Below are 19,423 nucleotides of genomic sequence, written 5' to 3' on the forward strand. Positions count from 1 at the left end.
GCTCCATAGCTATGTAACCTAATAGCTCGTCTTCTCCTTTGCCTACCATTGGATTCTCCTGGTGGGCAGAATGCCAATGAAGATGGCACATGAATAGTTTCCACTCTGCCCTGCCCAGACTCGCCATGCTTCTTTTCCACCATATTAGTGGTACATCATTGATTTCTATGCTACTGTGATGCTTTGAATATCATGGGATTGTAGAATCAATGGAAAGTTGGAATGGACCCCAAAGGTCATCCAGTTCGCTACAGGAATCTTTTGCCCAATGTGGGACTCAAACTCACAACCCTGAGATTAAGAGGCTCATGCTCTACCAACTGAGCTATCCAATACCCCTAAAAAGGAAAGTCATTTGGCCCAGTGAAAGGAATTGCCTTGCACAGTATTTCTTGCTCCGTGGGATCAGTGTCCTTGCTAAGACTATCTTGTATTGAGTGATGTTTCACTGAAAGAGCCTAAATATTTGTGCTTATTTGCTAGTGTGGAAGCTGATAAAATTGAGTCATTAGAGTAAAGGCAGCAACATACTGCACTCTCAGAAGGTTAATTATAGAAGTGTAACCACGCTGTTAGCGAAAACAACAAACAGTCTTGAGGCATTGTAAAAAAAGCCAACAGAATCTTCTAAGGTTCCACAATGCTCACTGCTTTTTGTCTTGTTCTCTGCCCCCACCCGCTTTTAAGTCTTTCATTCTCAGGCCTCGGTCCAGTTCAAGTTAGCTGCATTTAAGTCTCATGGAAATCGGTAGAACGACTATAGTTGCAATTAAATTTAGAATAACTTGATTTAAATATGTCTAACTTCCTGCGGATTGTGGTGTTATTTCTTTGCAATACTTCAAGAGCCAGTGAGTTTAAGATTGCCATGCCATATTTTTTAGGAAAAAAAGCACTGATTGTGGTATTTTATGCATTGTGACTTGCTGTAAATTTTATAGATCATAGTTTAGTAATTATTTACTGTGATTGTTAAGAGTAAATTTCTGTTTAATTATTATTTGCTTACATTTTGAGAGTTAATTTTATTGTTTACTATTATATTCTGAAAGATTGTTGACTACTTGATACAAGTCAGTCCATTTTAAAGTTATGTTTTATTGCGATTTTTTGTATTGGATCAGATTATTATAAGGTGTGTGTTCTTTGTTGTATATTTTGTTGCTGTAAACTGCCTTGTGTATAGTAATATAGAAATACAGCATACAAATGAAAAGTGAAATGAAAATCGGTGACGTTTTGACAGGTTCAGTCTGCCATCTTGATTCAAAATGGTGTCCAACAGTATCCATACATGGGCAAAAACCTGTTCCTTCATATCAGGAAGCACCATGCAAATCTGTTTACAATATCTTAAGAGGTGTCAAAATGCATAGAAAACAGACAGAGGCCAACAACTTTCCAAAATATATAGGAGATGAGAGACAAAAAACAGCAGCAAATGGGTCTTGTGTTACTCAGTATCCTTCGTTTTCCTAAACCCACAAGTTCAAAATCAAGCTCAACAAGTCATATCCTTATACAGGACACATAAAGTATAAAAATGGGGTGGGGAGCCTTTTTCAGCTCAAGGACTGCGTGGCCAAATCCTAAAGTGGGTGAGAATGAATTATGCTTTTTAATATCTATATGAAGCCACTGGGAGAGATCATCAGGGGGTTTGGGCTGGCTGTTCATCAGTATGCAGATGACACCCAGCTCTACCTCTCCTTTAAATCAGAACCAGTGAAGGCGGTGAAGGTCCTGTGTGAGTGCCTGGAGGCGGTTGGAGGATGGATGGTGGCTAACAGAGCTTGAATCCTGACAAGACAGAAGTACTGTTTTTGGGGGACAGGGGGCGGGCGGGTGGGGGGGATTCCCTGGTCCTGAATGGGGTAACTGTGCCCCTGAAGGACCAGGTGCGCAGCCTGGGAGTCATTTTTGGGCTCACAATTGTCCATGGAGGCGCATGTTAACTCTGTGTCCAGGGCAGCTGTCTACCAGCTCCACCTGGTATGCAGGCTAAGACCCTACCTGCCCACGGACTGTCTCACCAGAGTGGTGCATGCTCTAGCTATCTCCCGCTTGGACTACTGCACCATGCTCTAGTTATCTCCCGCTTGGACTACTACATGGGGCTACCTTTGAAGGTGACCCAGAAACTGCAATTAATCCAGAATGCGGCAGCTAGACTGGTGACTGGGAGTGGCTGCCGGGACCACATAACACCGGTTCTGAGAGGTCTGCATTGGCTCCCAGTACGTTTCTGAGCACAATTCAAAGTGTTGGTGCTGACCTTTAAAGCCCTAAACGGCCTTGGTCCTGTATACCTGAAGGAGCGTCTCCACCCCCATCGTTCAGCCCTGACACTGAGATCCAGCGCCGAGGGCCTTCTGGCGGTTCCCTCATAGCGAGAAGTAATGTTACAGGGAACCAGACAGAGGGCCTTCTCGGTAGTGGCGCCCACGCTGTGGAACAGCCTCCCTTCAGATGTGAAGGAAATAAGTACAGTGGTGCCCCGCAAGACGAATGCCTCGCAAGACGGAAAACCCGCAAGACGAAAGGGTTTTCCGTTTGCAGAGGCGCTTCACAAGACAAATTTCCCTATGGGCTTGCTTCGCAAGACGAAAAATGACGAAAATTTTCGGGTTGTTTTTTTTTTGCTCCAAAACCCCTTATTTTGAATCGCTAAGCTGCTAAAAGCATTTTAGCAGCAAAACCGCTAATCCCCCACCCCTTAAAAAGCCGTTTTTAGCCCTTAAAATGTCAATAGCGCTAATAGCGCTACTCCGTCAATGGGCTTGCTTCGCAAGACGAAAAGACCCGCGGAACGGATTCTTTTCCTCTTGCGAGGCACCACTGTAGCTATCCTATTTTTAAAAGACATCTGAAGGCAGCCCTGTTTAGGGAAGTTTTTAATATTTAACGCTGTATTGTTTTTAATACTTGATTGGGAGCCGCCCAGAGTGGCTGGGGAAACTCAGCCAGATGCGCGGGGTATAAATAATAATTTATTATTATTATTATTATTATTATTATTATTATTCAGGGGGTCCATCTATAAGCCAAGCCACCTGCTAGGTTACTATGTTACCATGTTCTTTCTCTGTTTCAGAGGGCTTGGCTGTTGGCGTTGGATTTGGTGCTGTTGGGAAGTCAGCATCTGCAACCTTTGAAAGTGCCAGGTAAGTTCACTATGCATAGGTGACATCTTCCTTGTGTTTTGAAGAGCTTGGACTGATGCTTCCTCAAATTCCTTGGGGAAGAAAATGCAGGAGGCAGTCGTGTTTTTCCAGCTGCTCTCCCAGAAACACTGACCCCAGACCCCCACCCTCAACATCACTCTGCAAGTTGCAATGGACAGCTTTCAAGTTGTGGCCCGCCTCAAGTCCTCTTGGGGATCAGTAACTGCTTAAGGAACAAGAAACAGAAAATAGGAATAAATAGACAGGAGGGATGTAGAAAGTGTAGGCCCCCCTCCATAAGATTTTCCATAAGTAACAAGAGTACATTCAGTGTCTCTATTTTCAAATCGTAGAGTCCTTCTTACAGCTCAACTACAGTCAATTTGAGATATTTTTGTTGTAGTCAGTGTGGGGTTGTGAGGATAAGAAAAGTGGGGAGAAAGAGAGAGGAGAAAATAGAGAAGGGGGTGAGGGAGACTGTAAACCAGGCATGTCCAATGTCTGTTTCAGGGCCTAATCTGGTATAATCCAGCCTCTGTGGCAGTTTATTTCCTGGGGTAAAATCCTAAAAACCCCCTCAATGACCTCAACCCTAAAGCTCAACAATTTCAGTCCTAAAAATAGCTCAACAACTTTGGGGTAAAATCATAAAAAAGGTCAACAACTTCAATCCTAAAAAAGGGTCAACAACTTTGGCCGGCCCTTTGGTCGGCCCTCATGGCCCTTCACTTCATCAAATCTGGCCCTCTTTGAAAAAAGTTTGGACACCACTGCTGTAAACTTTCCTTCTTTGCAGAGTATATGAGTGGTGCTTTTTTGTCACATGGATAGGTGTCTTATTTTTGCTGGTGGAGCAAGAGATCAAAGAGCCCAGGACATTGTTGGTTGCTGTTGATTGGTTGCAGTGTGTTTTGATTGTGTGAAAAGGAAGTGTTGCTGGGTTGTTCGCCATATTGATTTGTAGTCAGGGGATAGATCATTGTCTTGTTGGCCTGTGTATGTGACAAAGGGGAGCCATGCAGGAGCGAAGGTGTCTTGCTGTGTTTGTCCCCATGATATTTTCAATTTGTTGGATGGTTTTTCCAACAGAGTGGTTTCCCATACAGTTTGGTACCAGGGGTCTATGGATCCTCCTGATATGGACCTGTGCTTTTTGTTCATAAATGGTTTAGGTCAGTGTCTCCCAACCTTGGGTCTCCAGCTGTTTTCAAACTACAATTTCCACCATCCCTGACCACTGGTCTTGCTAGCTAGGGATGATGGAAGTTGTACTCCAAAAACAGCTGGAGGCCCAAGGTTGGGAAACTGGTTTTAGGGTTAGGATTGACCAGTGAGGTAGTCTAGTTTGCTGGTTGTATACCAAATTGTTCAAGGTGATTTTAACATAAAGGGAATGCAAGGATATTCAGAAGGATATCTGCAAACAAGGTGAGCTGTGACAGTCAACAGGCAAATGTGATGCAGTGTAAACAAGTGCCAAGTGCAAAAAATAATAATAATCCTAATTTCACATAAGCTCTAATATCATAACACTGTTATGTGATGCTATGAATATATGAATATTGTGTGCAGTTCTGTTGACATCACTTCAGAAAGGATGTTGCAGAGCAGGAAAAGGTAAGCCCATGTTATCCCAAGGAAGCAGAATTCTTATGGCTGTGAGTCTCTTGTCTGTGTCTGCTGGGTATAACGGTATTTTGGTAATAAGCATATATTGAAATGCACTTTCTTTCTCACACAATGCTGGGCTTTAAGCAATCAATAAAAGGAAAACAACAGAGCATAGTCGTGTATGCCAGGTGTTGTCAAGGTAATATTGCTTCAGCCTTGCTTATGTCTAACCTTAAAAATGATCCACACTCTAATTTGCTTGTTGAAAAGAGAGAATTCTCAGAAATCTGTACTGCTGGCATCTTAAGACCAATTGTCATACATGGAGGGGCTTTCACTATACTGTTTGGACCGATTCTTTTTTTTAATGTTTTGTGTATAAAGGAATGTTACATGAAGTACTAAAAGCGCCACTTTTAAAAAATGATTTTTTAAAGCATCCCTTGGAGGAAAAGTGGGTAAGAAAGGATTTCCTTTGAACAAAACTGATTTTTTTTTCCTTTGCAGAATTCCTTCATGTATCAAAATAACTACAGTTGTTGAACATGGTACGATACGATATCTTTATTGTCATTGTCCCATACAGAACAATGAAATTGAAAAATCTACATAAGACATTCAAAACCCCCTAAAAACTCTGAAACCCCATTTTAAAATACAATATACTATGGAGACTCCTAATGCTGCGTTTAGAACCAGAATTGCATTTGCGTAGGAACTGTTTCTCAGGCGGCTGCATGGTGCATATAAATAAAGAGTTTGCCCAAACAATTCATGTTGAACGTCGTAGCTCCTGACATGGATATTTTTATTAGTTATGGGTTGACCTGTGTTCTCAGTTCCAGTGTATTTTGTCCTCTGCAAAACTGACTACAGGGACAAGGTGTCTTAGAACTGGGTGTGACAGATGTTAGAGCTGTGTGATGCTGGCGCAGGATGTTGTATTGATTGATGAGATGAGCATGTGAGATGTTACAGTTTCAGATAACAGAGGTGGGGCCTCATAGAGGGCAGTATTGGTAGAGCTAGTGCCTGAGGTTTGTTTGATTTCTTCTCACAGATAGATAGTGGCTTGTCAGCTGCAATTTTCATCATTCTTGTTCTTTTGCATAACTTCTCACAGTTTCTAAGTTATTAAAGTGTGTGTGCGTGTGTGCGTGCGTGTGTGCATGCGCAGGCACTCAAAACTTACTCTTGCTAACCTGTTCCTTCAGCTCCAGAAATATGGTACCCCTCCCTACTGCTGTGTTTGTGACCATTGGTTCCTTGTTGGGTTGTTGTTGTTGTTTAGTCGTCTCCGACTCTTCGTGACCCCATGGACCAGAACACGCCAGGCACTCCTGTCTTCCACTGCCTCCTGCAGTTTGGTCAAACTCATGCTGGTAGCTTCGAGAACACTGTCCAACCATCTCATCGTCTGTCGTCCCCTTCTCCTTGTGCCCTCCATCTTTCCCAACATCAGGGTCTTTTCCAGGGAGTCTTCTCTTCTCATGAGGTGGCCAAAGTATTGGAGCCTCAGCTTCACGATCTATCCTTCCACCTTGTTGGGTTATTTGATTCCAATTACCTATTGAAAGCCTTTTGGTATGCAGTGTAATGCAGCATTTAGCAAGTGAATCTTGGCTAGGGAGCAGATATTTACCCGATGCTTGTAGGTAAGAAAAATATTGCTCTGAGTTAAAAATAAAAAGGTAGCATTGCATCTCTTGGGCCATATATACATGAAAATTGAGTTGGAACTTCTAGGAGGACATCCTGGTTTCCCTGTCAGTGGCGCACAGGGGCACTCTAAAGGAGATTTGCTGTTACATTTTGAGAATCCAGGCTCTGTGTTACCACTTTTTTTATTATTGGTCTTCACAACTTTTTCTCTCTCTTTCTCTAACCATCTTTTGGAGCCATGGAGACAGGTTGTTTTCTCCTCAGGAGAACTTTTAAAACAGCAAACAAGGATCTCTCCAGCTTTCAATAATTACTTTAGGCAAGGTAGACTTCAAAGGAGCCATTACATCGAAAGCCGTTCCACACTTTCGTTCCTGCTTCATTGCTCATTTTGCTGCCATCAAGGCTGTGAGATTGTTCTGGTGATACTTAGAATGAAAAATTAACATGACTTTTACTATCTGTTCTTAATTGGCATCTGTTATCCCGAGGCACAAACATTTCCTTCGCTGTTCATATCTGCTGATTAGGTTAATTTGTGAATGAGCAAGAGAGCAAAATGTGGGGACGTAATTTGTTCCTTGTTGATTAATTTGTTTCAGAAATGTAAATGCAGCCTCTTCTATCATCTGAAGTAGCTCATAAAAAGTCATAGCAACAAACCCACTAAATTTCCAATCCAACTGCAAGAGTTTCACAAAACAATGCATTACGAACAGCAGACTCACATTCACCTCCTCAGTTTTGCTCATAAAGTGTCTCTATGTATGAATGAGCCTGACACTTTTTCTGGAAACTCATCAAAAAGGGACACAATCAGACTTCCTCTGGGAAGTCATACCAAAGCCTTGAGGACACTAAGTAAAAGCTCTCAAGTCAAACACTTAATCTCACATACTCAAACTTGCAAACATATTGAGAAAGAGATTTGGTCACTGGGCAATGCGAAATAGCTTTGGAATCTGCAGGTTTCTGGGGTGTTAGGTAACTTTTTGGTTGTTTTTAGGGCTCTTGTGCCCTTAACAGCTACACAATGACCAAAAAACCAGCACCTGAAGGGAACTTTTTTCACACAATCTTCCCCTGCCAAGAACGGTTTTACCTGCCAAGCAGAACTCCAGGAAGCGATTTGTGAATCCAGCTTCTGTTGCCAATCAAAACTGGGTGTCCCTGAGCTCAGTCCAGGGGTAAGAGATCATGCATGTGCTAAAATTCAATATTTCAGTGTGCCTTTTTTGGTGCAATTGTCCTGCTTCAGGTGACAGGCAGGCAGAACGGTTTAACCCACAGTGCCACCCGCATCCGAAGAAACAATATATGAATATGTACAATATATGAAAAATACCCTAAAGCAGGCATAGGCAAACTCCAGGTGTTTTGGGACTACAATTCCCATCATCCCTGACCACTGGTCCTGCTAGCTAGGGATCATGGGAGTTGTAGGCCAAAAACATCTGGAGGGCCACACAAGTTCCCCATAAGTGCTTTGGGAACATCAGGGCTGGAAGACATTGCTGTTCTGGTCAGCATTCACTCCCCTTTCCTTTGCAGGTTCTGCTGTCCCTACCCTTTTCTGCTATTCAGCTTCCTTATGCAGTGAGATCAAGGAAGGAGTAGACCCCAGCACTCATTCATTCATTCATTCATTCATTGCATGGCATGGCATCAGAACAAGAGAAAAGGCTGGGGAAAAACAGCAGCGTTCTTTAACGTTTCAAAAATGCAAATTGGTCATTGCACAAAAGAGTGAATGGCAAGTCTTCAGCATATTCGTCTTCTCACCCCCTAGTTTCTCAGGGCAAGTCCAGTTCTCTTGTCCATTTCATTTCATTATCATTGTGTCTCTCGCTGTCCCAGTGTGAATCTTTACACGTTTTCTATATGTATGCACCTCCTCTGCCTAAAATTGCAGGCTCATGTGGATAGCACAGTTGGTTAGTGTGTGGTGTTGATAATGCCAAGGTTGCAGGTTCGATCCCCGTATGGGACAGCTGCATATTCCTGCATTGCATACGATTATATGATCTTGATGTTGCTTGTCTGAAGGGGCAAGGCACTGTGGATGTCGGAAACTGGGAACAGAAGTCTACACAACTTCCCTTCCCCAGGCCCAGAACCATGCACAATCAGAATTCTGGGATTCAGGCTTGCTTGTGACACATGAGAGTCTATGTGCAAAGGCTTCTCCACAGTAACAAAAAGAGGCAAGGACCCATAGCCCCTTCTGCACACTTTGCCTCTTCATGCGATCAACACACGAAGGGAGCTTAACAAAGTTATGCTGAATATGTGAAATCGTACCCATATGCACCTCAGCAGATCTGAGTATTGGCTGGAGGGGAGTGGGAATGAACTTGACATCAGAATTAACAACCGTTAGAATGAGAGAAAGGGAGAAACCATCTTGGCTGTGAGTCTTGGAAGACCTGCACCCTTTCTTGGAGGCCATTTACCACTTGGTCTGACTGACTCCAGCTACAATAGCTGAGGCTGCTGAACAGGCTTTTGGTCTGGGGTGTTGTTTGAGGTTTTTTATTTGGGTGCGTAGGTGTTATGGCTTTCTTTGTATCTTGTATTTTGTATCTTGCTGCAATTTATGTGGAAATTGTTCTGTTTAGTTGTGCATTTTTAATGTTTTATTTATTGTTTATGACTGCCTTTGTTATGTTGCAGTTACATATTTTTTCATGTTGAGCATGGTTTGAACTGTGGAAAGGCAGCATACGAATAAAATTATGTATGTATGGCTCAGTCAGTCCTGGAAATGTTTGTACCTGCATGTGGTTATAACAAAAGCCAAGCATTCACATTTAAGTGCATTTTTGACTTGTTTGTGGGAGGTGATATGAGCTGCATCATGTTACCTTCTAGTAGCAAATAGCATGCTGGACTGCCTCTGTGTACTCTTGCTTTAGATGTAGAGGAGAGGTAAAACCAAGGGAGTTAAGTATTCCCGTCACCTCACCTAGGAAGTATCCTTTGAAGTCTAGAAATGATGGAGCTGCCCCCTTGTGGTTTACTTTAAGGAAACAGTAATGAGATTTCATTCTATCTAGTTTTGTTCCTGCTCTGTTTTAGCAAGATTGCCGCTTGCTGCTTGGTTGTGTGGTCAAGCAGGAAGAAGTGCAAAACTCTCCAGGCTCATTCTTCCATACAGGACTGAAGGACACCTGTCTTACTGTTATTGTCTACAAATTCTGAAAAGGCTGCTAGACAAGAAGCTGCAGCTTTGCCTAGGCAGTAGGGAAATGCCGACCAGTTTAAATTGTTAAGAGAGAAGGAGAGTGGGGCAGGAGGGAGAGAGGCACTAAATATTAGGGGTGGGGAAACGGAATCAGAGAGTTATCTGGGCTCATGCTTTTGACGAATGCGCTCTCTTGCGTTCTAGCTCAGAGAATTGACAGGATTCTCAAGGTCAGAACTCCGAGATCTGATGTCCCAGTAGTCAGATGTGGCTTTAGAATCTTATAATTTCTCTTTCTGTTTTCAAATGCTGCATTTCCTTTATGTTATAGTCTTGGTAGATCAAGAAGTGGTATTCCAGTAACTTCACCAAGGGGCATTGTGGGGCAGGGAGGTTCAGAGACTCATTTGCCTACAATTTAAAGTTGTTGTTTTTTTTTGTTTTTTTTTTTTTTTTTTTTTTTGTTTTTTTTTTGGTTTGGTTTGGTTTGGTTTGGTTTGGTTGAGGGTGGCTGAGACCCCAACCACTCATCATCTTAATTTGTCCAGAGGCACCCATATGTGGAAATCAGTGCATACAAGTTTCTGTCATGGGCCTGTGTTCCAAATCCTTTAAGTACCTCACAGTGCCCTGGACTCTGACCTCACCAATTTATTTGTAGTGGTTGTTCGGATGTAATTCCATTACCACCTGGGTAGCTTGCGTCTGAAGGCATTTCCTGCACAGGAGAGGAAATTGGAAGTATTCGTTAGGGATGGACATCCCAGCAGCTGTTACTGTGGGCAAGTGAAAGCTGAAAACAGCACTGCAGCCTCTGATCTTTTATGCCTCCATGTGAAAGCACGGCAGCACTGTATATTTGTCACCCAAGGCAGCACGATGAGGCAAAAATATCTGAAAGCATCTTATGCATAATGGAACTTTTTGCTGCCTAGGAAACGCTTTCTGAGTAATGCTGCCTGCTTGCCACCTCAGGTTTCATTGTTGTGATTTGTATATAACATTGATCCATCTGAATAAATAAACACCAATAAATAATCACTGACTTCTGGCTGGGATCATCTGGGCATCTGGGGCAGTCAAGATATTTAATTCCCAGAGGTTTAGGTGTGTTAGTCTTTTGCAGAAGAAAGAAACAGCAAAGAGCCTTGTGGCCCCTTAAATACTAACAATTTTTTTTTTGGGGGGGGTACCCTTTGAAGACCTTGAAGAGCAGTTCTTTGCTCACAGTTTTGCCTTATCCAATTGTTGAAAAGCATGAATCCGTTCTGTAAACCATGAGGTTGCCTTCAAAACTGGAAGACTTCAAATGTATTTCTTGAAACCCAAAGTGTACAAATAGTGTACTCGTACTCGTCTTCTAATTTACAGAGATCTTGAATGAACCAGCTGCAAAACTATGCAGAGGTAAAATGCACTTATTGAATACTAAAAGCTGAGATTTTCATAGAGTAGCACTTTGGGGAGTGTCTGTACATTTCCTATCCTGCTCTAGAGTTACACATTCCAATTTCTGGTCAGCCCTTGTCTCGTTCATTTGCTCTGAGCAAAACTGTTCTGTCGTTCTTACCTATCCAGGGCATTGCTAGGTGTTTGAGGTTCTTTGTCCTCCTGTTCCCCACTCTGCTGCTTGGCCCCAAGTGTGGTTTCGCACCTCTTAGTTTTTGCCAGATGTTTCTGATGGGTACAGTGAGGGAGCTTCTTGCTAGCTTATCTGCCTTTGTTTTGTTTTTTTTCTACTGTGGAAGAAGAAAGCAGCTTGTGGCTTGTTGTTGACATTAGCACTTCTTCATCTGGTTCCCTTAGCACAGGGCTTTTCCAGGGTGCAGTCTAGTCACCTTGGAGCAGCTTTGTGAGCAGTGCTGTAAAGGATTCTGGTCCACATGCTATTTAATTTTGCAGTTCAGTGTCCACAACCAATTGGAGAAGGGCAGATTCAGCTAGTGAAAAACAGTTGCCGATCCTGAGAGACTGAGCTGCCTAGGAGTAGTAGCAAAAGCAAGCTGTTAACTAACCCAGGAAGAACCCAGCTGGATCAAACCAAAGACCTATCTAGACTAGCATTCTGTTCTAACATGGACCAACCCCCACAGGGAGCCCAGAGACAAGACATGAGCCTGATTACTTTCTTCTACCTATGTTTCCCAGTGACTGATGTTCAGCAGCTGGCATTCAGCCTTCCTCTGATCCTGGATGTAATATTCAGGATCCCAAAGAACACTCCTGCCAGAGTTCTCAGCTCACCTGTAGTATTTTCAGGGTGTTCTTTTAAGACTCGCTCGTAAAAAGGTTACAAGGACCAACTCTGTTTGAGATTGTTGTTTTAGAACTTGTGGGAGTTTGGTCCTGGTTTGAGGGTTGTTTCTCTATAAAGGTTTTGGTGTTTGACACTTTTATCTGCAGTTGGGCAATACCTTTACAGGAGCAATAAAAAAAGAGTAGCAAGCTTTAGATCTTCATCTGGCAAGAGTTTACACAAAGCACCAAGTGAGAGGGGAGAAAGTATAAAAATTAGTCCTACCTTGTAGCCACGAGGTCAGTTTGTAGACTCGGTTCTGAGATGGAAATCACAGGCTGGAAAGTACGGAAACATCTATTTTGGCAGTTCCTTTTTAAGTTTGTTCTTGTCCTTGCTCTTTGTGTCGGGTCTTACCTGATGAAGATTGTTGAAGTTGTAAACTTTTCACATTTTAGGGACATGGGGGTTTGTCCCAAGAAGTGTATTGCTGAATTGTGGACTTTGCGGGGTCCCCCCTCCGACTCCTTTATGGACCGAAAAGGCTGCTTTTGATATCTCGTATTTCTTAGATGTTTCTTTGCTGCCACCAAGTGTTCACATTTTTCCACTGCGCTATTTCTGTGTTGAATTTCTCCTTCACTGTTCCCAGACTAGCTTGATCATTCCTTGTCCTGCTAAGAGGATCACATGCCATTTCATTAGATCATTTTATTCAAAGCTGCTTTTCCTATGCTCGCAAATAGGGTTTTGATTTGTTCTCTTACTTCTTAGTTCCCTATTATAAAGGAAGACGAACAAATAACATTAGGGATAGGAAGTGCTGTCAAAGTCTCTCTAGAAATAATCCAGAGTACAGTGGTACCTCGGGTTACAGGCGCTTCAGGTTACAGGCTCTGCTAACCCAGAAATAGTACCTTGGGTTAAGAACTTTGCTTTAGGATGAGAACCGAAATTGCGTAGCGGCAGTGGGAGGCCCCATTAGCTAAAGTGGTGCTTCAGGTTAAGAACAGTTTCAGGTTAAGAACGGACCTCCAGAACGAATTAAGTACTTAACCCAAGGTAGCACGGTAATTGAACTGATCTGTTAGACCCCTGCTGTATATCAGGAAATTTGATCCAGATTCTGAGTAGCAAACCAACATTATCAGTAGGAAAGAAATTCAGTCAATAAGCATCAGGCCAGAACAAATGAGTGATTAGCAGGCAGGGGCCGTTCTTGCTGCCACAAAATCCTCTAGTGCGTTACAGTGTTGAATTGTACAACGGCGTACAAAACTGAAAGGCAGTGCTCATGTTCTCCTTGTCCTTGGGGGGCTGCTCATAGGAACTGGAAGGAATGGTTGTGCGGCGCACGAGTAGCCCAAAAGATCTGGTCCCCTCTTCTCTTGGCCGCTCTTCAGGCTCTGGCATTTGGCTTCACGTGCGAAGTCGGGAGTGTGCAGTCACAAGTGAAGGAAAGAAACTGCACTCCCGCCGAGCTGCTGCCCCTGAATGGCCCAATTGAGCACTTTTAACCTGTGGAATGCAGGCAGAGTTCTCTCTCCAGATGTGAACAGAGGAATGAGTCGGCCACTGGCTGCCTTCCAGAAAGGAAGGTAAAGAGAAGGACAAGCCATGTCTGTAAATGAGCTGATTTACCCTTCTCGAAATGCCTCTGCCTCGTGGGACTGATTAAAAGGAACCATATGATGGCGGAGCGCTTTACATCAAACCCCAGCTTGAATTCCTGAATTCTACAACAGCCCACACGGAGGAAGTGGAAGGGCTGCTTTGATAGGGAGCCCCCCTCATACACACACCTTACCCTGCAGATTGGCAGTAAAAACTCAAGAAGTACAATCAGCGCTGGGTCGAGCGAGAGAGCTGTATAGTGCTCGGGTAGAGCTGTAAAACACAGGTGCAGAAGAAGCGAACTTCCCTACAGAGAAAACGCCTTTGTTGGCGGGGAAAGGGAGCCTCATGGAAAGCAAAAAAGCTCAAGGCATGCACACATTTTAACTGTTTCCCCAGGTTTCTTAAATTTCTTAAGGCGCCTTTGTTGTAAAAAGGGTGAGGGGCTCAGCAGACGAAAATGCTTTAAAATAGTTTAAAATAGAACTTTAAAAAGTTTGAAATAGAAAAGAATGCAACAGCAATAGCCGTGATATGCTAAAACCACACTCCCCAAGAGGGCATCTTGAGAAATTAGCATGATGCCAGCCTTCTGAAATTTGCCAATCGCATCCCATGGCATGTCTGAGAGTCTAGGAACATCTTAAACTGGTGTCAAAAGGACTGTGATGTTGGCCTCACTGGGAGGAGATGTGGGTGGGTTGCGGGAGTGGTAGGGCATGTCATCTCAGGGAGTTAATTTTTGCAAATTTCTTCGGTGAGGGGTCTTAAGAATATGTTGTTGGGTGTGAGGAATTCAAATCTGCTATTTTTGTGATTGGGCAACATTTAGCTTGGTAAGTATACGTTTGATGAAGGAGCACATAAACTGCTTTCGGAAAACCAGGAAGTTTTAATTTTGCCTTCTGAAAAATGTCAAGTAATGCAATAATAATAATAATAATAATAATAATAATAATAATAATAATAATCTGCAAGTACTTGGCAATCATTTTTAATAATTTCTGTGCAATTTTACACACATTTTTACATACTAAGCAAAGCACAGTCGTACCTTGGTTGAACATTTTGGCTCCCGAATGCCACAAACCCGGAAGTGTGTTCTGGTTTGCGAATGTACTTTGAAACCTGAACATCTGACGTGGCTTACGCAGCTTCCGATTGGCTGCAGGAGTTTCCTGCAGCCAATGGGAAGCCACACCTTGGTTTCCAAATGTTTTGGAAGTTGAATGGACTTCGAGAGCAGATTCTGTTTGACTTCCAAGGTACGACTGTATATTAATTTAACCAGAATATCTTTTGACTTCCCAAGTCATGTTGCAACCTTTTAGCACCCCTCATTTGGGAATTTGAAAGTTGAAAAATTCAAAATCCGCTAAATTGTGGTGGGTGTACAAGTGGAATGGCCTTTTCCCTTTTCACCACCTTCTGAGCTGGGGGAAATATTTGAAGGAGAGCCTAAGATGTTAAACTTAGGTATGTGTCAGCAGAAGCATTCTGTCAAGTATTTTCCAGCCGTGCAAGGCTTTGTACATTTAAACTAACACTTTGAATTGGACTGGGAAATGTATGGGAAGCCTGCGCAGTCAGGCCAGAGTGACTGCTATATGGTTAGACCTTCTGGATTTCCATCATCAGTGTGGCTGTTGCGTTCTGCACTAGCTGAGACCATCTTTAAAGGCAAACTCGTGTACAGTGTCCCACTATCACAAATGGCTTCTCCAGTGCTGGCTTCACCCAAGGAACAGCTGCTCAACTTGTTTATTTACATATTAAAAAAGTATTTCTATATTGCTGTTTCGTGGGGGTGGGGGGGGGGAATCAAAGCTGATTACAATAATAATAATACGTAAAACCATGCAATAAAAAAAAATACAAAAAGTTACAATCAGACATCAGTTAACTGTTGTGAAAAGATGAAATCTTAATTGCCTGCATGGGGCTGGCAGAATAGAACAGTCTTCAGCAGGTGTTCAAAAGTTGAAGCAGAAGGTACCTGCAAAGATCTTTGCAAAGTAGACTGCATTGTATTCCTGTGGAGCACCTCCACCTGTATCATTCAGCCCAGACACTGAGGTCCAGCTCCGAGGGCCGCCTTCACTGCGAGAAGTGAGGTTACAGGGAACCAGGCAGAGGGCCCTCTCGGTAGTGGAGCCCTCCCTGTGGAACGCTCTCCTACCAGATGTCAGGGAGATTAACAACTATCTGACTTTTAGAAGACATCTGAAGACAGCCCGGTTCAGGAAAGTTTTTAATTTTTAATGTTTTATTGTGTTTTTAATATTCTGTTGGAAGCCACTCAGATTGGCTGGGGCAACCCAGTCAGATGGGCAGCATATAGATAATAAGTTCAAAAGCATGGCAGTGCAAGTAGATAAATAGGTACCACTGCAGCGGGAAGGTAAACAGTGTTTCCGTGCACTTGGTTTCCATCACGATGTTGTGTTGCGCCAGAAGCAATTTAGTCATGCTGGCCACATGACCCGGAAAGCTGTCTGCGGACAAACGCCGGCTCCCTCGGCCTGAAAGTGAGATGAGCACCGCACCGCATCATTTCCCTTGACTGGACTTAACCATCCAGGGGTCCCTTACCTCTGGTGTTGTTGTTGTTGTTGTTGTTATACCTAGGTCCTAAGTACTTATGAGGGCTCATAAAGACATGGAGGCTTTTTGGACAAGTGTTCTCTCCACTTCAAGGCAGTTTTTCAGTCACCCTCCTAGATTGGAACAGGGGTCAGTCATGCTACATTGAATACGTTCTTTGGTGGAACATGCATTTCTTTTGATGAGTTTTTGGAAGAGAACCAAAGCTATAGCAAAATGTTGGAGTGGAGCCACAAAGGTAGAGAAGGTTACTGGGAAGAAGTTGGATGCTAACGGTTTTGATGATGGATAGCCTGCTAAAAACCAATATCCAGCTCTTAGGTTTGGATTCTGCTTGCATACTTCCAGGGTCTCTTGCACTTCATCATAAAATACCAGGTGCTGACCATTATCAGGGATCAGACAGGTGATGGACTCATCAATTAGCATACCTTCTGCAATGCTTTAAATAGAAACAGAAGACTTCACACAACTTTACTGTTGCCACGGTTTTGAAAGGTTTTATTAAAGCTGCTGTTTCTTCTTTTTTTAGTGGTGGGGGGGGGGTCATATGTGGATAAGTGAAAGCAAAGCTTTAATTTCCTGAAAACAAAGTTTTGTGCTGTGGTTCCAGCACCAGCATCACAAAAGTAAACTTGTGTTATAATAATATAGGTATGTATTTCTCTCATTAACAAAGCTTAGTCACAGTGCAGGAGAAAAAAAAGCGCTCTGTCGTTATTTAAACGGGCCTTTCAAACTACTGTATCTAGCAAAAAACTGAGTCCGTTCCTAACCCAAACCCCCATGGCAGTTGTGTGGCTATTAAACTGCATTAAGAAAGAACTCTTTGTCATAGTGCAGGACTAAATCCAGTCACAAGTGACCCCTTTTGCCAGAAAGCACGTGTGCACACACACACACTCACACACACACACACACAGACAGTTTCCATCACAGCAGCATTCTTGTGCTCATGGTAAAAGGCAGGACTTTTAAAGAATAAAATAATATGAATTCTGTGGAACAGATTGTTCTTAGTTGAATTCCAACCTGACCTGACCCAGGGGCCCTCACTTAGCCATATAGACTGGGCATTAACCCAGGCACCCTACCCTTTCCTCCCTTTCCTTGTTTTATGACTTCATGCCTTCCTATTCTCTTGGCAGTCTTGGATTTTACTTTCCCCTTTTAACATTTCCTCACAGCTGAAGAAAGATGGTTTACCAATCCAAGTGCCATAATTTAACAAGCGGCTTGGAAAAGAACAGAAACGATGGATGTGTTGAGCTTTGCCATTTTCTGTTTCCAGTCGATTTGCAAGCGAAATATTTGACAGGGAGGGTGGGTGGGGGAATAACTGAGGAGGCTTATTGGGAAGAGCAAAGCTCTGATCCATGGGGTCACGAAGAGTCAGACACAACTAAACGACTAAACAACAACATTGGGAAGAAGAAGAAGAAGAAGAAGAAGAAGAAGAAGAAGAAGAAGAAGAAGAAGAAGAAGAAGAAGAGGAGGAGTTTGGATTTGATATCCCGCTTTATCACTACCCGAAGGAGTCTCAAAGCAGCTCACATGGGGGAAGAGGTGTGTGTGTTAGGAGGCCCCTAGATCAAATTACCTGTTCATCCTTGAGGGAACCTGTGCCTACTTCTTTAAGTAGAGGGTACCACAGCAAAATCCCAAAGAAAGCCTTGGTGGAAATCTTGGAATACGCATTGATGGCAAAACTGATGGCGCTGATAAAAGATACAAATTTTGAATCTTTTAAAGGAGACTGCAAACCATTTCTAGTGTATATAAAATATTAAGAAACATGCTAGGATGAAATTAGAGAAGACAGAAACTTAAAATGCAATTGTGTGTAATTTGGGTTATAAACATCAGTGTTGGGTGATCGGGAAGTCACTAGTTTTGTTGAATTGGGATAGAATTGTTGAGTGACTTTCTATAAGGAAAAAGGAATAAAATAATACTATTTTTAAAAGAAAGAGAGAGAGATGATGATGAGGAGGAGGATGTCACAACTTGCTCCCCTAAGCCTTCTGCATACACTTTTGTTAGTAAGTGTTATAAAACAGACAGGAAGGTTCAGTTACTTACTAAGGGCATAGAGAGTGAGATGGGTTTGGTAATCGGGCAATAACTTTCATCACTGGCAAAATACATGAGCAATCTCAATGGTAATAAATTAGTCCCACTGGTTTCACCACAACATATTTTCACGCTGTTTAGGGTGCATTAAAAGTAGTAAAACATGGAATCCATCTGGTGCAATGAAACACTGGTTCAGGGGGGCTCGCCAGTTCAAAATGGGTGCCATGGCATGTGACATAACACAGAATGGCAGCCTCGTGCCAAAGATGCAGAGAAAGAGATCTGAGGGGGGGGCAGCTACATTTATTCGTTTGTTTTATTTCATAAAATTCATATACTGCAGAAGCAGCCTCAAAGTGGTTTGCATCAGCCACCACTGGACACGCTGATAGAAGCCACTTGTGGCTTTCTCCTTTGCTCAGAATGGATGGGAGAGTGGATCTGGCAGCCAATGAAATGCAGACATGTTTAGGAAGGTGTGTTCAACCTAGGAGAGGCCATGTCGGTGCAAATGGGAATTTGGCAAAAAGATCGTTCTGTCTTGCATCATTTGAAGGGATACTTTCTGAGGCATTCCACAGGCATCATAGGAGTGGCTGGCAAACACATTGGCACTAAATCTTCTAACCTAACACAGCACAGAATTGTGAGGGTAGAAAATTGAATCCTAGGATGCTCTATATACTGGCAGAATGTTCAGAAACAGGGTCCTCCCCTGTTTAAGATAAAGATGTACAGTGGCGTAGTGTGGGGGGGTGCAGGGGGGGCCGGCCGCACCGGGTGCAACATCTGGGGTTAGGGGGCACAAATCCACGGGTTAGGGGGCGCAAATTACTTGCCTTGCCCCGGGTGCTGACAACCCACGCTACGCCACTGAAGATGTAAACACATGCATACCTATCACACAGGGGTTTCCCTTCAGAAAACTGCAATGCATCCAGTAGAACGGGATAATTTAGCTTGATACATCGATCAGAAGTTCAGTTCATTCCAACATTGTCTCACAGTCACTTCATGCACGATCCATCTTAATACAAAACACAGCTTTTTTGAGATTTTGGGACTCTGGTATGTGCATGGCATGCATTAAGAACTTCCCCATTCTTTGCAGTAGAGAGGGGCACTTTGTGTGAATCCCAGCTATCGACATCTCTGACAATTCCATTCATTTGCTTGTTTGTTACATGTGTATTCCTCCTTTTTCTCCAGGGATCTCTCCTATTTTGGTAACGGCTTCTCCCAAGAATGCCTTCCTTTCCCTTGCTTTGAGAC

General features: G+C 43.1%; 1 protein-coding gene across 5 annotated transcripts in view; it reads left to right on the forward strand.

Annotated features, from left to right (window-relative positions):
* SLC39A11 (solute carrier family 39 member 11) overlaps nt 1-19,423 on the forward strand; it is a 260,594-nt gene that overhangs the window by 213,367 nt on the left and 27,804 nt on the right. For all 5 annotated transcript variants that reach the window (XM_083427894.1, XM_083427895.1, XM_083427897.1 and 2 more), the window contains one exon: nt 3,095-3,164. In XM_083427894.1, the coding sequence (XP_083284020.1) occupies nt 3,095-3,164 (70 nt within the window). The remainder of the gene's footprint in view (nt 1-3,094; nt 3,165-19,423) is intronic.

This window comes from Podarcis tiliguerta (genome assembly GCF_965153285.1).
Source record: "Podarcis tiliguerta genome assembly, chromosome: 2".
Classification (NCBI taxonomy): domain Eukaryota; kingdom Metazoa; phylum Chordata; class Lepidosauria; order Squamata; family Lacertidae; genus Podarcis; species Podarcis tiliguerta.